This window comes from Saimiri boliviensis, chromosome 4 (genome assembly GCF_048565385.1).
Source record: "Saimiri boliviensis isolate mSaiBol1 chromosome 4, mSaiBol1.pri, whole genome shotgun sequence".
Taxonomy (NCBI): Eukaryota; Metazoa; Chordata; class Mammalia; order Primates; family Cebidae; genus Saimiri; species Saimiri boliviensis.
In genome coordinates, this window is record NC_133452.1 from 85,990,930 (window position 1) to 86,011,344 (window position 20,415).

At 37.0% G+C, this 20,415-nt stretch overlaps 1 protein-coding gene across 1 annotated transcript; it reads left to right on the top strand.

The window, feature by feature from the left end:
- The first annotated feature begins 9,888 nt into the window (after positions 1 to 9,888).
- Positions 9,889 to 10,242, top strand: LOC101054124 (small ribosomal subunit protein uS8-like). Its single transcript, XM_039467737.1, has one exon. It carries the CDS (start codon positions 9,889 to 9,891, stop codon positions 10,240 to 10,242), a length of 354 nt encoding a protein of 117 aa, XP_039323671.1.
- The last annotated feature ends 10,173 nt before the right edge of the window (positions 10,243 to 20,415 follow it).

Consider the following 20,415-nt stretch of genomic DNA (forward strand, 5'->3'; position numbering starts at 1 on the left):
TGCCCGTTTCCCCCCCCCCCACCAAAAAAAAGACTATGTGTCTTATTTCAGAAAGTTAAGAAAAAATAATACATAGAATTGCAAATTATGGTCATTGGTTTGCATAATTGTTATTGCTTTGGAAATTTAAGACTTCACATCATTTCAACCTTGGAGATAATTTCATGCATTCTAACACTTGAAGCCACTTATAAAACTTGAAGCTGGATAACTTTGGGTTATCAGATTATAAATATGAAGACTGATAAGGTTCTAAAAAAACACAATCTATTAGTAGTATCCTGAAATAGAGGCTGACTTTTATAGGATATAAAATTATTTTCGTGAAGCATATAGAGGGAAAGAGGTGAACTTGAAGATGGCCAGGACGAAATGAGAAAAGAACCATAGATAAATTGACTAATTAATTTTCTAAATATAGATGTGTTTTACTTTTAAAGAGATACATAAAAATAATTAAAAGCATATCATCTTTCTATCATCTATTTATTGGACAAAAAATTGGCTTTATTGTATAGTTAGATCTGTAAAACATATATTTAAAACATTTTCAAATAAGTATATGTTTATAAAATATATTTAATAAATACATATTAAATATAACCAATACTATATATTTACCAAAATACATTTATTAAATATATTCTATACATGTAATACATTTCTAATATATCAATAATTATTTTTTTATGGTATTTATAATTGTTATGAATTCATACATTCATAAATCAAGTAAAATATTACTGTTACATTAGTATGCATTAAATAAATCTTTTAAAGAAATTCAGTTACCTGAATATTAAAAATTTCAAAAGCAGATAACAATACTTGTGTCCTTACATAATTTATCTAATCCTTTTTATTAATATTTTGTTTAAAATTTAGTCCTTTTTCCCATAAAAATTCCTGAAATTGTCTTCAAGTTTCAAATTATGGTTAATTGCATTTTCAGTTGGTTATTTTTCTATAGACCATAATCTTTTTAATAGGGAAAATATTCTCTTCTGGTACTGGTATAATGTAAATTCAGATAAAATTCTGTCAGCTGGAGGGCAGTGTCAATTCTAATTGTTTATGTTAAATGTCTAAATATTTCTACAAGCATTATATGTTTATCTCTATTCAGAATATCTTTCTCGAGCAAATATGTTTGTAAGATAAAACTCACCAATCAGTTGTTTCATTATTCAAGTGTTTCACCAAAGTTATATACTGCAATATCACAGGTCTTCTTAATTTTATTTTATCCTGAAAAATAGAGATTTATATAATAAAAATATATGCTGCATCAAGATTCTTTGAAAAAATGAAGGGATTTGAAAGTACAATTTTATAATTTCAAAATCATATTTTGTACATTGAACTCTCTTGTACATTGAACTCTCTTGGTTTAATTTTTCCTCTTTTATTTGTGGAATATATTTTAGTGTATTCTATTTATACATTTTACTTTTATTAACTATAATTTGCTAACAGACTCAAAAGCTGAAGTTTTATTCACATAATCTGTTGATGATGTGGTATCTAACTGATTTTGAACAGAATCTAACTATAATTAATAGAGAAGACTTATTTTCTAAAAGATCCAACCAATACCATGGTAGGACATTAGAGTGACTTAAAAATTATTTATTTAAAGGGACAAACATTTAAGAAGTCAATTTGCGCTGGGTAGCTAGGGGACAAATTGCATGCTATGATGCTAAATTATTTTTGACATCAGCATTGACAGAAAAAGAAATTCAGGTACATCTCTGATGTATAGATTTCTTAATTTAGTAAAAATACTATTTTTTAAATATTATATTCATTAAAATTTGTATTTTTACTGCAAAAGCAGTAAATTTTATCTTCAATGATAAACTTTTTAAATGGTTCTTCTTTCACTATGAGATATATTTTATTTTTAATAGAATGAAATGCCTAAATACTTTAATTACATGAATTAGATGAAAAAACATTGTAGTAGAATTAACTTTAATACTGATATATGGTATTATATAATTATTTGCACTTCTTCTAGTATTAGAACCAACATATTAATAATTAATGCTTTATTTCTCATACATAAAAAAACTTTGATATTTGAGTTAAAGAGTTACTTGATTTAAATGAAAAGTCATGCTTTATGAAGTCTTATGTAAAGTCACCATGTGTAGCTTCATCTGTTAAATCATCATCTTTCAGCACAGTATTTCTAAACCCACTACTAATTTTTTAGGTAGACACTTCAGATATTTGTATCTTCTAGTGTTTAGATAATTGTTAAAGTCACTGTGGCCCCAATGTTTGGTAGTTAATGTTAACAAGTATCTCATGCAAGTTACACATTCATCATAGTCATGAACTTTCTAAAAGGTCATTGTTCTTAAATGATTTCTTGCAAAAGAGGACAGCATTACCAAAATATTAAGTAAGTATAGGACTGTTCAGCCTTTATTTTCTACTCATATTCCATGCCCACCAATAAATAGTACATTTATATTGCCCATGTTTTCCATCATCCCTGCAGGATATAGGCCTGGGAGCTTTGTGAATCTCACAGGCCTCTGTGTAGGCCATGGCACAACGAGCTATTACATCAAGTAACTGATACAGCTAACAGTATCAAATACTTCTCCCTCCAGCACTAGAGAGCAAAAGGAGATGGATGTCCCCAGCTACTTGCATCCTAGCATATACATTTCATCAGCAAGAGGCATGCATACTATCCTTTAAATGAAAGTATGACAGATCATTATAATAATGCCCTCTCGTGAAGCCTTTCTGTATAAGTGCCCTTCTGCAATGTAATGTTGTCACTCCTCCATCAAGAGATAGAATTGTTCCATTCTCTTTTATTGATTGATTGATTTTACTTTAGATTCTAGGGTACATATGCAGATCATGCAGGATTATTGCATAGGTACACACATGGCAATGTGGTTTGCTGCCTCCATCCCCCTGTCACCCACATCTGACATTTCTCCCCATGTTCTCTCTCCCCGACCTCCCTACCCCACCCCCACTGTCCCTTCCTTGGCACCCCACCAAGAGACCCCAGTGTGTGATGCTACCCTCCCTCTGTCCATGTGTTCTTATTGTTCAATACCTGCCTATGAGTAAGAACATGTGGTCTTTGATTTTCTATCCGTTCTTTTTAATAACCTTTGAACTTATGTCTTTCATATTTAAGCCACTAAATTTGGGGTGGTTTAGTATGCAGCAACAAATAGCTGGTACAGAAGGTGTTAATTATATTTCATCTGGAAGGGTCAGCCAAAGTTAGATGAGTTATTCCTGTTTATCTTTCAGCGTTTTCCATGCGTTAAGTGTGAACCCTGACACTGCACATGTATTTTACATGCTACTAGATGAGACTATGTCAGAAGCCACAAGTACAAAGCAGAGGACTATCAAACTCATCCCAGCTTATTTTAATGCAGCTACTAATAATATATCATTAATTTTTTTTTCTTTTTTTTTAGAAAAAAGCTATCTGTACTAATGCTAAACCCAGTGAGTTGCCAACATACCAAGCACAAATCATGACTGTCCCAGGAAAATGAAACATCTGGTCACATTACCCATAGTCCAAAATAAAATTCTGATAATTAGAAATAAGGATTCTATCAATTCTGTGCAAAGTTCACATGGGAAGATCTTGAAAGTGCTCAAAATTCCATTGGTTGCAATCTAGACATAGATAAATAGTTTTTTTTTTCCCCATTCTTCCTTGATAAACTAATGGTTAAAATATGGCTCTGGGAGTTATCAACTACAATGGTGAGCAAGTAAAATTAGATATCAATTCTCTTAATAGTAAATATATTTTAATTTTTCTTGGTGGGATTAATAGTTTTTCAAATCTGTGGTGATATTCTTTCCCAATGATCCCCTTAGAGCACTGGAACATCTGTGAGCCAAAAGTCTTCCTGCACCACACTGAGAATTATTGAAGGCACTTCCATCCACTCCTTACCAGATTCCCGATTTCTGAAATCTTACTTTTCTTATCCATTCTTTCTTTGTTGTTGTTATCAGGTTCAGTGGTCCAGCACTGGACCAGGATGGAAAGTTTAAAACCCAAATTAATTTTTGAAGGATAAAAGGGAAAGAGTAATATTCTAAGGATGTGTATAATTTCATTTTCTCCAAGTATGTGATTTTTATTTGTGCAGTGGCTGACTTTAAGGAAAAAAAAAAGTGGCTGACATTCTGGGCTGAAATTGCTTCTGCTTAGAATCAAGTGATAAGAAACCAATTTCCTACATTAGGCTGGCTAAGTACATGAACACATAGTGGCACATACACAAACACACATTCTTCATGAGTATTTAGAGGGTAGCTAGTGGACTCTTTTCACTTGGGGGCTGCCATCAATCTCTGGAAACCTGTTGTAACTGCCTGTATGGTATGTGTTTGAAGCGTAGTGTTTCTGCCAAATGTAAGTCACCAGGAAGGCCAAGTGCAGCACCCTGTACAAATAGGATTATGCAAAGGCATGCCCACTCTACCTGCGACTGCTAGATCAGGGAAGCAAGCATCCTCAGCTGAACTAATAACCTTCATTCACCCACTCAAAATACTCTGTGGCAGGCTTTCTGTTTTTCTTTAAACCACTGCTTTTTAGACTTTTACTTTCCTGATTCTTTCTAGGAACTGAGTAATAAAAAGATTCTTTTTAATAGTTAATTTGATTTGTGTTATTTGTCACATAGGACTGTTTTGGAAGTTTCTGTTTGACATAACTCTTGATATTTCCAATTTGTACTTATACTGTTAGGAATTTAAATATTCTTTAAATATGCACACACAGTGTCAGAGTCACACACACAGTGTCAGAGTCTCACACACATAGACTCATGGCACATACACACGAAAAGAAAAGTACTAATCTTTTAAAGATAACACTATTGGAATTCAAAATCCCTAATGCTTCAAAATCTTTACTATGACTTAAATTCTTATGTAAGTTGTAAAATGTAATTTAAATGGGACAAAGGAAAGAGGAGGATAAAAGATGACAGAAGGGAGAGCCTGGGGGTAAAAACCCGTGACTAGATCCAGTAGTTAAATTGGAAAGATATCACAGGTATGAAAAAAATCCTCCAAAGAGAGAGAGAGAGAGAGAGTGAGTTTTTTAAGCCCAGAAGAGGAATTGGTGTGATTAGAGTGATAGTAACTCAGAGCAGGGCAATCACTCCTAGTCCCTGACAGAACGGAGAGCAGCTGAAACCTTTCTTAGGGGAAAGTTAGAAAGTTCTTTTTTTCCAGAAGGAAACACGTTATTTCATCAACAGATTAGCACTATCACAAGCCACAGCCTATTAAACAGATTGTCCCTTGGCACTCATCCAGTTCTAGTGTCAATTTTCTTTGTATATCTGAACAAAGACACAGTCCCTGGTGTCTGTTTGCCTTCAGAACATGGAATCTGTGTTGCTTAGTTCACAGTAATAGTCACCCTGAGCGTGGACCACAAGAAAACACCCTGATGGCCCATGTGTTACCAGGCTATTTTTGAGTGTTGGACCATTTGAGATATTAAATCAGGTTCCACTATGTTTGCACTCCCTTAGTTGCAGTGGTAATAATGATTTGTTGTGTTTTTACATCCATTTGTTGAGGCTACTATCTCATCTATCCACCCTAAGCTAGCCTCTGAAATATTATTACTCCATTTTACACAGACATCAGGCTCAGGTTGGAAATGCATATATTTATATTTTGTATTCACAGTGTCAGTGATTACCTGTCCACCAATGTCTAACTGCCCTGCCTTCTATCACGGTCACATTGGTGGCCATGTACTGTAGTAGTAGACCCATTCTCTACTCCCATTCAAATCTACCACTTTGATCACACACAACTGCTGAGTTCTGACATAGTTGACTGACTAAAGGACCTCTCCAATGAATGTCTGCCAGCAATCAGTAACACTTTATGGAATGAAATGTTTATTTTAGCCAATCAGATTCTTGTTCTTGGGAACTGGAATTAGGAAACACTCAGTCAAACACAGGAATAGCAGAAGCTAAAAAGTCATGATCAAAGACAGTTTTGTAGCATACCTTCTGTTCCGTCACACAGGACTCCAAGCTTAGCAAGTTCCCAGCCCTGATTTAGTCCTCCACGGTAGCCATCTTGAAATCCTTAATAATTTTTGAACAGGGACCTTGCATATTCATTTTGCACGAGGCCCCACAAGTTACACAGCAGGTCCTGGTCATGATGTAGAAATTAGAGCAACAATTCTCAGTTGGCGGAATGGGCTCTTAGACAAATACTAGAATCTCTGGGAAGTGGGGGTGATTGGAGGCAAGTGAAAAATTTGAGAAGACATGTTTAACTTCGTAATTTAGTTTTATTATATATAAATATAACAAAACTATTATTTTTGTAACGGCAACTCCAGAAAACCAAACACAACCACATTCTTTTTGCTGCTGGGTTACAAAGCAAATACAGAGATTCCTAACTGAAGTTTCTACTCCCCTAATCCTGAGGAATGTGTTAGAATTTCTGGGGAAAGTGTGAACGAGATGTTTATATTTATGAAAAGTTGGCATTGATTTAAAGGGTTGAGAAACTCTGAAGTAGAAAGAGATTGGGCAGTACTGATAAAGCCAGTGGGAGCTGGTTACAGGGAGTGGCCTGGAGGAACAGAGGGTTAGCAGTGCTAACCTCTGATTTCAGACCTTTCCGAACACCCCATTTAATCAGCCCTTATGCTCTGTCTTCAGATATCTGAGATCCACATGCTGCCTGCTGCTCATTGATAGAGAACAAAAAAGTGTGCTTAGTGTTTACAAAGACTGTGGACCATCATTTCTTTCTCTGTACATACAATTATTAGGGGCCTTATTATTTTTGAAAATCAAATAATTCAAATCAAATAAAGTTAGCATCTAATTGATACAATTATGATGTTGATATGTAAGCTTTCTTTTTACCTAGAGGTCCAGAAGCCCTGTCAAATCCACACACTCTCTGCCTCCTCCCCCCAGCTCTGGGATAGTTAGAAGAGGAAGGAGATTTTGCATTGATTTGAGAAGAAAACTTTCTTTTGCAAAAGGCCAGAAACACCTTCCACCTCCTCTAGTGGCACCTATAACATTAATTGAATAAAATTCTTAGGATATCAGGAAAACAGCGCTTCATCTGTAAGTACAAAAACACAGTCTCAAAGAAAAATAATCATTAGGACTTTCAGCTATTTCAGATGATCTATTAATGAGATAATTGAGAACTGCTTGAAAATGTGAAGGTATTTTTCCTTTCAAAATATGTCAGATGTTTTATGTCAATTTAGATGCCAAGACTCTGTGGGTATAGTACACTTTGTAATTCATTTGGGAACCAGTATTGAATGGAAGTTTAAATACCCTATAAGCAATTTCCAGATATTTTATTTACAGTCTGAACATTTATTTCTTTCACCAGATTAGAAAATGTCTGTATAACAAATATGTATTTTTTTCAGTTGAAGTAATTTAAAATGTTATTCTGAGGAACTTTTCAGAATGGCGTGACACCTTTTGAAATAGCTAAAGACCCTGGGGTGCTGTAAATCCAAATAATGAAAATGTTAAAAATAGTATGGAAAAGCCACCTGAAGCAACTAAGGATGAAATTTGACACTTCTGTGGAATGTATACATGCACACCCCACACACACAGCCCATCTTTTCATCATCAAATACCCACTCCCATGTTCACCTTAAGCCAAAAAGTTCATCTTTCCAGAGTTTTAAAACACTATTAACAGTATTCTCATTACATAATACTGATCATTTATTTTATACCATTTATGTTTTCCAATGTAATTTCATTAATCCTCCAATCCTGGGAGATAACAATAATAACAGTGTCCAAAATTGTATAATGATGAAGAAATGAGGCAAAGTAAAAGTAGTTTGCTTTTTCTTCTAACCAGTTAGAAAATAAAGCATTTTAACTTTGTTTAAAATAAAAAAGGAGAACCCTGCATTTTTAAAATAGGGGAAAAAAGGAAAAACACAGCATTTTAAGAAAGACATAAGGGAAAGGTAGGTACAGTGGCCTAAGTGATTAAACTATAATTCTCAATGATATGATTTTTAAAAATGTCCTGTGTTAGGGCCTTGCTCCAAGAGAGTAGAGATCTGTCTCTCCTGTAGAAAAGTTAAAAAGATTTTTTAAAACACAGAATCTTAGCATTAGAATGAAAGTTGGAAGTAATCTAGATCAGTGGTTCTCAGAGTGTGGTCTCTGGACCAGCAGCATCAGTTTTACCTGAGAACTTGCTAATAATGCAAATTCTTAGGATCCTCTGCAGACCTACTAAATCAGAAACTCTGGGAATGGGACCTAGCAATCTATGTTTTAACAAGTCCTTCATACTAAAGTTTAATAACCACTAATCAAGATCATCCTTCCAGCTGCTGAAGAATTCCCCACCATGGCAATTCTAACAGAAATTTATCCGTGCATACAATAACATATGTAAAGTACCACAATCAGATCCTGGTGATGCAGGATTTATTTGCTCCTTAGTACAGCCAAATCTGGATTCTTGTCTCATCACCAGGAAAAATTAGGCACGTGAACACATTGAAAGGTGAAAAATACAGAATTTATTAGGAAAAAGGAAAGCTCCCCATAAAAAAAGAGGGGTCTTGCACACAGATTTCCACCTGACAAATGGAATAGGCCACTACACATGAACTGAAGAGACCAAGTCCCTCCCCTGCATATGGAGTGAATTCCTGGTGGCTCCACCCCATTCTTCCAGTGTTCATGTGGGCTCTTAGTCTGAGCCACTCCACATTGATTTATTTTCTTTACCATATGTGTTAAGGGACAGAATTTTTCACCGTGGGCACGTAAGCCCGCTATGCACAATGACCTGGGCAGCTTGGAGGTTCTCTGGGGACTCTTCCGTGTCTGCCTAGGCATTTGGCTGTCTCCTACCTCTATCATTCCCCCCTCTAAAGAAGTACATCTAACAGTCATTAGAATAAGGATAAGGACAGTGATCCATCTAACTGCTTTCTGCTCACCAGGCACTGTTTTCAAAATATGGCAGTCAGCTCTCCCTCAAAGGCCTATCTACGGGTCCCTGGTAAAAAGGGGCCATCAGTTGAGGCTCTATTTGCATGATTGTTTGGAGTTCGAAGGCCTAAAGGCAAGAAGAGACAAACCAATTTATTAGAAGACAAGTATCAAAATGAAATGTAAAGGCTAAGGACAGCCCAAAAATCCCAAGGCTGCTAGCATGCCCAGATAACTGGTGGCTATAGTTATGTCTGTTAAGATTTGGGTGCATGGGGCTTGGCTTTGGTGAGCTCCCTGGGTCTTATTTTCCCCAAAAAAAGAAACCTCCAGGTTGTGGGCACCCCATTTACCCCCATCACGTGGTAGGAATTGTGGGATAATTGCTGAGAACTAGAATATTGATCCAGATTTTTATATCACCCATCTCTTTATGTTTCTTCTGAGCTGCAGCTGAAAATGTAGGTGAAAAACTTAACAACTAATGAGTCTAGAATTTAATGACAAATGTATAATAAGTTTTAAAACATAGTTTCTCTCTCAGTCCTCATTTTTATTAAAAACAAATCATGATACGACTGAGTTGTTTGCAAAGTAAACTTTAGTCTTACACTTGTCCTTATTATTTGTATAAAGTGCAGCAAGAATAATTATTTTTATATAGGCTTTTTAAATGGGCTTTGATAGAGCTTTATTCCACAGGAATCTAAGATAGGACTTTTAAAAGCCAAGCCAAGCTATGGATTTTTACCCTCAAACACCTGTGAGTTGAGTGAATTCCTCTCCTCTTGGGATCTTAAGAATATGGGCTTCTTTGAGCTATCAGAAAGTGACATTCTTGGTCCTCTTTCTGCCATCTTTCCGTGCTGCCACAATGGTGCACATGATTGTCCTGGCTGATGTTCTCAAGAGCATCAACAATGCCGAAAAGAGAGGCAAACGCCAGGTGCTTATTAGACCGTGCTCCAAAGTCATCATCCGGTTTCTCACGGTGATGATGAAGCATGGTTACATTGGCGAATTTGAAATCATTGATGATCACAGAGTTGGGAAAATCGTTGTGAACCTCACAGGCAGGCTAAACAAGTGTGGTGTGATCAGCCCCAGATTTGATGTGCAACTCAAAGATCTAGAAAAATGGCAGAATAATCTGCTTCTGTCCCGCCAGTTTGTTTTCATTGTATTGACAACCTCAGCTGGCATCACGGACCATGAAGAAGCAAGATGAAAACACACAGGAGGGAAAATCCTGGGATTCTTTTTCTAGGGATGTAATACATGCATTTACAAATAAAATGCCTCATGGACTCTGGTGCTTCTAAAAAAAAAAAAAAAAAGAAAGAAAGAAAGTGACATTCTTTACTCACCACAGATTAGTAACCCTGTACAGGGACTGTGTAAAACAAGGTATGAGGACCATTTCCCCAAGGGGCTTTTTATCAATTCTGCAAGTAGACCTTGATTCCTTAAAGGGAAGTATACCCTTCCAGTCAAAGCCTTAGTAGAGCAACCAGTTTCTCCAGTTGCATCCTGTTGCAAAAGAAAATGAATTCTTACTGCACTGATGCAAATAACCACATCACCCTAAGTTAGGAATACTCACAGATAGTTTCCAAATTCTAGAGGAATCATGCAGAGAGAAACAAACATGCTTCAAATTTTGTTCACAGGTGTCTATCTTACTCAATTATTAAAGACTGTAAATAGCTCAGAATAAAAGTTTACTTGACTCTGAAGAACAAAACAAAGATCAGCAGTGTTTTAAGCAAAAGTTTAAGGAAAGATTACTTCAGTCTTCAGTTAGTTCAGTCCACTCAGTTAACTCTTGTACTGCTTGATATTCCTGAATATTTCAGTTCTTCATGAGTCCTGTATGTTTTTCCTTTATTCCAATGTTATGATCTTCAAAGTTATCAGAAACCTGCATTTAAGAGTACCTGTCAAAGTTCTATAGCTGATTATAAACCAGCTTTTGAAGAGGATCAAAATAAGACAATTGTCTATAAATAACCAAATGTCTAGGTAGTTACAGTCAAAAACACGACTGGGAAAGAAATTTGATTATCTCTGTGGTTTACAATAACTTAACACCCTTAATTGTGATTGATAACATATACTCAGACATTAGAATTTTTAAAATCTCATACAATTTTGGAACATGTATTAATATTATTCACTAAATATAACCTGAAGAAGATTAAACATAATGTTGGCAATCCTATATACCTAAAAAATGTCACGTAATCTTGTTTACCTCTCTTTTCGATGCTTTAGGGGTCCTCTGTAGCATCCAAAAACTAGGGATCAGGAAGGACAACCTTGAAGCTGAAATTTGATTTTGGGAAGCCTATTAAATATGTTAGTGGTTTAAAACATTTGATGTTATGAAATAGAATTTCAGATTACCATCAGTTATTTTGCCAAAATTATATCACAAAAATTTTTAAACTGGGCAAAAACCTTTGCTCATTAAGAGGGAAGACTTAGCTTTTCCAAAAACTGTGACTCCTGTCTTCTCTTTCTTTTCCTTGGGAGTCTATCTGCAAGGCAAGTGAAAATATTTCATTATTCTTTACTATTACATTAAAAGCTTGTACAAGGGAAGTGAAATTTTACCCTTAATTAGTTTATAATTAATGTCAACCCAGTTTTTTAAATGAAACCTTATAGACAAGTCTATCCAATCTTAACCAGTTTGACCATGAGGTGAGATTCATATAAATCTTTTATAACTCTTTACAAATTTTGCTAAAGAGCAGATTAGGACCTTAAGAAAACCTTGTTGTGCTTTTATTTCAATGCTCAATTTACAGAAAAACCATGTAATACCCTTTTGAATTTAGTCAGTGTTCACACACAGAATTTCTTTTTCAAGATTAATTTTTTAGAAACTTTCCATAACTTTTTTAAAACCTTTAGCTTCATCTTATCTAATTTAAAACAATCCTTTAGCCCTAGGCAAAAATTTGCCTCCCTATAATCTTTTACTGAAAACACATTTTACTGTTCTTACACACTTTGCATATAAATCTATTTTCAGTGGTCTCAATTACATATTATAATGGTAATTCATAGCAATTTTTAACTTTAATATAAAATTTGGCAAGTTGTTTTAGTTATGTACTAGGCATCAATAAAGTTTGAGTCCTTCCAGCATAGTTAAGGGTGTGGTTAATTCCGTATTTCTCAGGCCTTACCAATTGTGAAGCAGGCAAGTGAAATAGTTCTCAACAGCTAAAGAAGCAATTTATAACCTTAAAATATTTAGCAAACCTAGTATCTGACCTGTATAATTTAGACCACCTATTTACATTTGACAACGTTTGCATTTTACCAATACTCATTAAGACTGTTTTTATGTCTCAAAGATTAAAGTCACATGAAGTAAAAGGCATTATGGCTTTTACTTTTCCCTCAAAAAAATTTTATCTAAGCATTTATTTTTCTTTAGGACAATTAATTAGAGCTCTTTTAATTATAGACATCACAGACAACACCTATATAAGTACACAGATAGAAGGAGGTTCAGAAGCTTTAACATTTTTTGTTTGCCAATCCCCTAATTGGATTATTGGTCTCTGGGTGGGGCCCTTTAAGAGCAAGACTAGGAAAGCATGCAGTTTCTATGGTCTGATAAACAGGCATAGCTGGAAGACAAAAACAGATTTTGATAGGGATCTATCTGCCTCTAATTCTTGGGGTTCCATGAGAAAAAAGAGGTTTCTCCTAAAATGGAATCTGTGGCACCTTTTCTGTTTTTCCCGGGGAGTCCCATGGCATTAGAAGTTATCTTAGGGCCTATTATGTATGCATTAAGAGTGGCAAGACAGAGAAGAAAAGCAATTCAGTCAACTGAGAAAAAACCTTTTTCCAGCAAAACAAGATCCATTATATATATAATACATTTTAGCCATATAAAGAAGAGAAAAACATAAAGGCCTTTTAAATATACTTATAACTTAGATACTCACTTTTAATTAAGTTGCATGCTCTTTAGGAAAATTCTTTTAAATTCTTTATTACCTTTAGCAACACCAAGCAGCCAATATTATTGGCTTTTGAACATTACCAAAAGTGACGTCACAGGTTAAACCAACAAGCCTCAATTAAGACAAGCAAAGCATACCAGATTGCCTAGAGCTTAAGACCAGCCTCGTACATTCATTTTCATTAATCAAAACTTTACAGAGAATAGAAAGAGTGATCCTTACCATTACTTGTACCAGTTTGCACAGGAAGAGGATAAAAGTCCAACTGGTTTAAAAAAAAAAAAAAAAAAATATATATATATATATATATATACACACACATGCACACACACACACACACACACACACATATATATATATACACACACACACATATATATATATATGTATATATATATCCTTTTGCCAGCATGTCAGGCTTCTGGGTTCCCTTCCTATGAGCTCAATTCTAAGCCACCCAGTTTAAGGTTTGGGAAATTAACTTTTCTCAGTTTGGAGGATGCCTCTGAGGGAAGTGTCCTGGAGTATAGGAACACACTTACCCATTTGTGAAGAGAGGATCAAGGAGGAAAAAGGAAAAAAGGCTTTCTGTATTCAAAGGAGCCCCAGGGGTTCAGGATGCATTCAAAAGGGGGACAGACTCAACAGGAATGACTACTCATCTGGAAAGAGGGGAGCCAGGCCTCCCTGGTTCTTTTATCGTTCTAGCAAAATATCTGAAGTACATGAAGGAGGGAAAGAAAAAGCGTCCTCTTTCCTTCTTTCATTTTCATATCCCTGAGTCCCAGCAATGTCAACAGGGTGCCGCCCATGGGTGCCCATATGGCTTTCACCCATGCTAATGGGGGCTTGAAGCAGGAGCAGCCATGAACAAACCTTTTGAACACCGAACTGGGAAAGAACTAGCTTTTTATTCAGGTGGGAGTCTCGGCAGACTTGTGTCTCAAGAACTGAACTCCCTGGCAAAGAAAATCCTAGCCCTTTTAAAAGCTTACAATTCTAGACAGCACATATAAGAGGGTTGTAACTGAAGAAGCAGACGAGGTGGTGGTTTGAGCAAGATTGAGGGAAGACAATGCTTTCCAGAGGCTGTTTCTCCATATTATGCCTGCAATCTATAGATAGGAGTGCCATTAATCTTTAACCTCCAGGCCTGGTCAGTGGCTGCAGCCGACCTAGCCAATGACTTCATGCCTGCTATGTCTTAACTTTTACTTCTTTGAAATGCAAGGCTCAAAGGGAAGTGTCTTAGAAGCTTAAAAGGAAAGGCTGTCCTTCCTCAGCGAGCGGGTGGGAATCTGTTCTTACCTATGTGCTGCCTTTCCCCCTGGTGTCAGTAGCCTTTGAGTTCTCTAGACCTCACTTATGCCATGGATACTAGCATGACCTTCATCCCTGAAACGGGAGATTTGGCTTAAGAAATGGGAGGCTTGGCTTTATCGGCAAGAATTAGTCATGCTCATTTGTGCTGTGCCTTTTAACTTCCACTGTTGTCTGCCTCTGGATCCCTCAGATCCAGTTTTGTTTCCTCCGGGTCTTTGACCCAAAGCTTGGAATTCAGTTGGGACAAAACTGCCTCGGGCGTGCATGGACCCATGGAGCCCCAGGAGTCCCTCACCAGACTGGCTGTTGCCTCCTAACCATAAGCCAAATGCTAAGGTGATGCTGAAGAATTGGATCCTTCTCAAACAAGGGAGGGAAAACTGGTATCCTGTGAATTAAGGTCTTGGTCTAATAAGATGGCTTTCAAGAAAGGAAAACCTCTTGCACAAAAGTTAACTCCTAAGAGGACGGAGAAAAGAAAAAAAAAAAAAAGCTTAAGTGTGGGGCTGTGTTAACTTCTGACAGGGTACAGGAAAGGAAAAAAGCCTAAGTGCTGGGTGGGGAAGATGCAGCGGGGAAGAACCTCTTATTCTTATGCAAATGGTTTCTCCAACAGGGGGAGAAACTTTTAATTGCTGTCAGAGGGACTCCACGGACTGTGGCTGGGAATCCCGGCTAGCCAGCCGAACAGAGCCGAGCCCCCCCAACCCTCACCCCCCGACCCCCCTCCCGCCACCGCCCCCCCAGGCCACCCTAGGGCCCCGGCCGCCACGGCTGTGACTCATCCCCGCCCTGCGTGGCTATTGGACACCACACGCACATGTAGTGGGCATGGCCATGCACCTAGTAGGGAGGGGAGGGTTAGGGGAGCTGCCTCTCATCCGTCCATCCTGAGCACATACCTGTGGCCATTGGGGCGAGAGTGGAACACCCCCAATATTGTAAAAGAAAAAATAGGTGCCATTACAGTCTCCCCACTCCCCTCGCCCCCCACCAAAAATAGGAAAAAAAAATGCCATAGAAAAAACTGGATTAGACTGCATTCCCGAGCCCTGAGAGCGAGGGAGGGTGTGATGAGGGCAGTTTCTCCTACCCTCGGAAAAAGTCAGAGGATGAGAAAGCTCAGAAATAAAAGGGAAATAGATTTTTGGGTCCACATTTTACTCACCCTTCCTCATGTCCCCATACAGGCCACCAAAATGATGCAGGAGTTTTTGTTCCTTAGCTCAGCTTATATCCGGGCTCTTGTCTTACCCACCAGGAAAAATTAGGCACATGGACACATTGAAAGGTGAGGAGGGCAAAATTTATTAAACAAAAGGAAAGTTCTCCACAAAAAGAGAGGTCCTGCACACAAGTTTCCACCTCACAAATGGAATACCAGGGCACCACAAATGAGCTGAAGCAGCCAGGCGCCTCCCCTGCTTAAGGCGCAAATTCCTGATGTCTCCACCCCATTCTTCCAGTGCACAGGAGGGCCCTTAGTCTGAACCAAGCCACACTGATTTATTTCCCTTGCTGTGCATGTGTTAAGGGACGGACTTTTTCACCGTGGGCATGTTGAGGTAAGCCCCCTGTTCACAATGACCTGGACTGGTTGCAGGTTCTCCGGGGATCGCTCCTTATCTGCCTAGGTATTTGGTTGTCTCTTGCCTCTGTCACTGGCATATAATGGACATTTAATATATTGTAAAGATAATCATAACATAAAATGTAATAGAAATCCCCATTATCATTGTTGTCATCATCATCATCCAGCCCCTCCTTGAATAATATTGCTCTTAAAATGCATGAGCTGAATGAAGAGACCCGCCCCCCCCCAAACAGGCTTTGTGTGAGCAACATGGCTGTTTATTCACCTAGGTGCAGGTGGCCTGAGGCCGAAAAGAGCGTCAGCAAAGGGTGGCAGGATAGGAGTTGGTTTTATAGGTTTGGGGTAAATAGTGGAAAGTTACAGAAATTACAGTTGGCGGTTTTTTGCAAGCTGGGAGGGGGTCGTAGGTTTGCAAGCTGGAAGGGGGTCATAGGGTGTGGCGTCACAAGGTTGGCTGAGGTCCATTACAAAGTCCAACAGCCTTGTCAATTGAGGCTGGAATAAGAAACAGTAGAATGTCTTAGGTTAGTTAGGTGCCACAGGGGTTGATCATTTCTTCCAGGAACTCATCTGGGGTCTATGTGCAGGTCAGAGATTACCATGCCATTCAAGGCATGGTCAGACCTTATAATTTCCATTGTCATACTGTTTACTAGCTATCAACACTCTAGTCTTTCAGGATGCAGCTAACTTTTAGAAAGTTCCTTCATGTCTAGTTACACGTCTACCTCTCTAGAATGTTTATCTAATTATATTTTCTATAGTAAGACAAATCATATTCTTTAACCCATTACTATAACTTTTCAAATTTTGCATAGAAGAAGCCTATTATTTGAGAGATGATATAGATCCCATTAATTTCAAGCCCTTTTGTTTTCTGCAAGAAAAGTCTGAGGCTCAAAATAGCAGAATGACTTGAAAGCCAGTCTAGGTGTTTATTACTGTCTAACCTTTTCCAGATTAAAATTCCAGGTTCCCTCAACCACTTTCTAATTGACATGGCATCCAAAGTCATCACCCTTTGTTCATTGCTTACCGAACATGCTCCTGTTTGTCAATATCTTTCTTAATATCTTATATCCATAATCTCACACAAAACTCAAAATATTATTTGACCATTGAAGGGTACATTAGGAATGTTTCTTTCTATGATTTGAGGCTCTCTTTCCTTTTTTGCAATGCAATTTACAGACTGTATTTGCTTTTTAGAAGGCGGCTAATACCCTACTCAGCTCAAAGATGGCATTTACATTCCCAATGATTGATCTTCCCCCTACCAAGCTACTGTGCAGCATAACCATGCATCTCCTTTTCCACCATCATATCAAGCATGTCATTAAAAAGTCAGTCCATTATTTTGCCAGAATAAAAATATGCATATTTTTTGGGAAAACTGGCTAGCCATAGGGAAAATATGCATATTTTTTAGTACTTCCTGATAAATGCATGAAAAAACACATAAATGTTAATAGAATGAGTTTAGGTAATTTACATTTTTTCCGTGGACTCAACTATAGTTTTTCAGTATATTATTTTCACACGCATCTATAGGTTTCTTCAGTGGAGGAGGGATGATGTCTAGCGGGCTGTGATTTCTGAGATTACCATTTCTTAGGCTTTTGACTATGCTTTTGAGTAAGACTGAGGGCACTTTCCCATCTCCAGTCTTCTGGAGATGTTTTCCAGTACTCCATGATTTCTCCACTGTGACTGATAATGGCTTCTAAGTGTTTACCTAAGGCTGCAATACCCTTTGCTGGGTCTGAGGACTTGACTTTATTCAAAGAATTTCTGGAGTGTTTTATTCTTCCATCTCTTGTCTTGTTTTCAGTTTCTCTTGATCATATTTTGCCATTACTAATTTAGAAAAAAATTCAATTTTCTGGAAAAGGTAGTCACAAAATAACCTGGCAGTTATCTCTGTTATCTGTAAGCCATAATCTGTCTTACTCAAGACATAGCAAAGTGGTATTGCTTAGTAGTTAGGAACTCAGGCTTGAGGTCAGGTTAGAAAAGGGCTTGTAGAGGTCTTTGAGAAACTCGTATTTGGAACCAAATAAGAAATAGAACCCAAAAAGGTGAGGCCAGTGGGAAACAAACATATCTGCATGATTGACAGAGCAGATGTTGGAGTATTTGACATGTCTGGGAGCTAGCGAGCTGGAGCTGCACCTCAGGATTTGATAGACCTTCCCAGACAGTCACAGGAAGCTCTGGGCTACTGCAGATCTTAATAGGAGGCAAGGCCTTAACATTTAGGTTATCTCAAGGCTGAGAGGATCTGAGGACATGTGCTTGCTGGGGCAGCTCTCTCTCAAGAGAGCAGGAGGAAGGGGCAGGTTAGTACAAATTCTCCTTCCAAACTTATCAATCAGGTATTGTTCCTTCACCATCACAGTGGAAGGATGAGAGAGATGAAGAAGGCCAGGTTAAAGGATGTTCCTCCTCATGCAAGGAGACATGAGTTGGGAATACAAGTTCTTAACTGGTTTAAAATCTCTGCTCCACTATTTACATGTTACATGATATCGCAGAAGCCACACTGTCTCTTTGCCACTTAATTTTCTCCTCTATAAAATGGAGGAAATAAAAATATATACTTGATGGTTGGCACAACTTGACATTTATCAGTATTTTTACTTTTAGGCCGATAACTTCTTTTTTCTTTTTCTTAATTGAAGTTTCTGCTCACTTTGATCTTTGACTTCCCTGACGTTGTTCCTAACAGTTTACACTGTTGTTTGCCCTTGCCTTTGCTTTTCTTTGCTTTCCTCCATCTTTGACGTAGGTCCTTTAAAATCCTGGGCTTCTCAGGGAGCTGCCTATACAGCCATGCTGACTTCTCCTGATGTCCATCATTCCCATCCCATAACCTCATCTCTTATTTGAATTGTTTTAATATATGGTCAGAATTTCACTTGATCTTCATGAGTCATTTTTTTCTTTTTTGCCTCTAGCTGTTGGCATAGACTGATGCTTTCTAGAATTTTCTGAAGTTAGTCTGCAGTGTATGGCCAGAAATGACTACCACTGCAGTCTCTTACTTTTGTGAACTCCAAGATTGCATGGCCATTTTCCCCTGTTTCGGTCACTCACATGTTGTCACCAGGTCCTTATATGTGGATCAAATGAAGTCCAGAGAGGTACTTCATGGCTTTTCTTATTTTATGACATTTTGCTTGAGGACCTGGAATTTAAATTAATAATTCTGGGTGTAAGTAATTTATATGACCTTGAGCTGTATTATGTCAAACATTCACTCATTCTTTAGATTTTTGTCATGTTTATTCTCTTTATCTTGCCTGTCATTATAGTTCATTAAAAAAATCCTATAGGTATCTCATAATTCATCTCCATACACATCTTACTTTAATGGCCTGTTTTTCAAATTAATAAGTAGCTTTAATCTGAGCCTTAGAAAAGGCAAGGGTTAAGATTAGCAAAGATGGGAGAGGGGCATAGGCAAGATACTATGCCTGTATGAAATGAGTATGCAATTGAAGACGAAAATAAACATGTGCAAAAATGAAAAAAAAAAAAGTACTTTATGTACTAAAAGATCTGAATTTTCTGATAATAGGTTTAGTACTTGCCAACAGTTTAATGATTCATAGAAACTCTTAAGTTAAAAATCTTTTGTGGTTCATATTTGTGAAAATTTATATTTTTTCTAAAGTAAATATCCTTAGAAGGTAACACCACTAAGAAAACAAAACTGTTTATTGGCAAGAAAAAAACAGATGAAAAAATACTTTCAAGCTAAATAGTTAATAATGCTCAAGAATGTTATTAATGTACTAAATTAACATTTGCTTATCTCTTTGTTTTCATTGTTTTAAATAGTCAATAATTATGGCAAAGACCATTTTATATACTTAGGAAAAGTATGAGATTATATAATGGAAGGTCTATTGCTTTAATGCCTGTATAATATTTAGCATGAATTAGAAATAATGACATATTCTAACCTGGTTGTTGCTAGCCTTTAGGGTGGGGATAGTAGGGTAATAGTTCACTGAAAATAATGATAATCTCTCTCCCCAGAAAAGACATGTGTGAAATTATACGTAAAATTTTTCATAAAACTCTAGCTCTTCCAGAAATCACTTGAGTGGTTACTGTATGCCAGGTACTTTGCTTATGTTTGTTAATTTTTTATTATTTGTGAAATTGGACTATTAATCTGTGGGCTTCAAACCGTGTACAAAAAAATTAGCTGGTTAGTTTTATACTTTACATTTGCATAATCATTTAATATACACCAGACACAGCTATTTGGGAGTAGACATGGGAATAATTAAAATGTCTAAATAATTTAAATTACTCAGTTTTGTTATTGGTTTTATTGTTCCTTTTGCCAGACTACAAAACTTTCACAGGTGGCAAAAATTTGGATGATTTAAAGATCTCAGTTCATCTATCAGCTGAATACTCAACTTACTAAGTAATAAAGAACTGATTGGAATGGAAATTGACTAGGCAAGTTGCCACTATG

Coding starts and splice junctions, on each gene's coding strand:
- LOC101054124 (XM_039467737.1), top strand. CDS start 9,889: ATGGTGCACATGATTGTCCTGGCTGATGTTCTCAAGAGCATCAACAAT.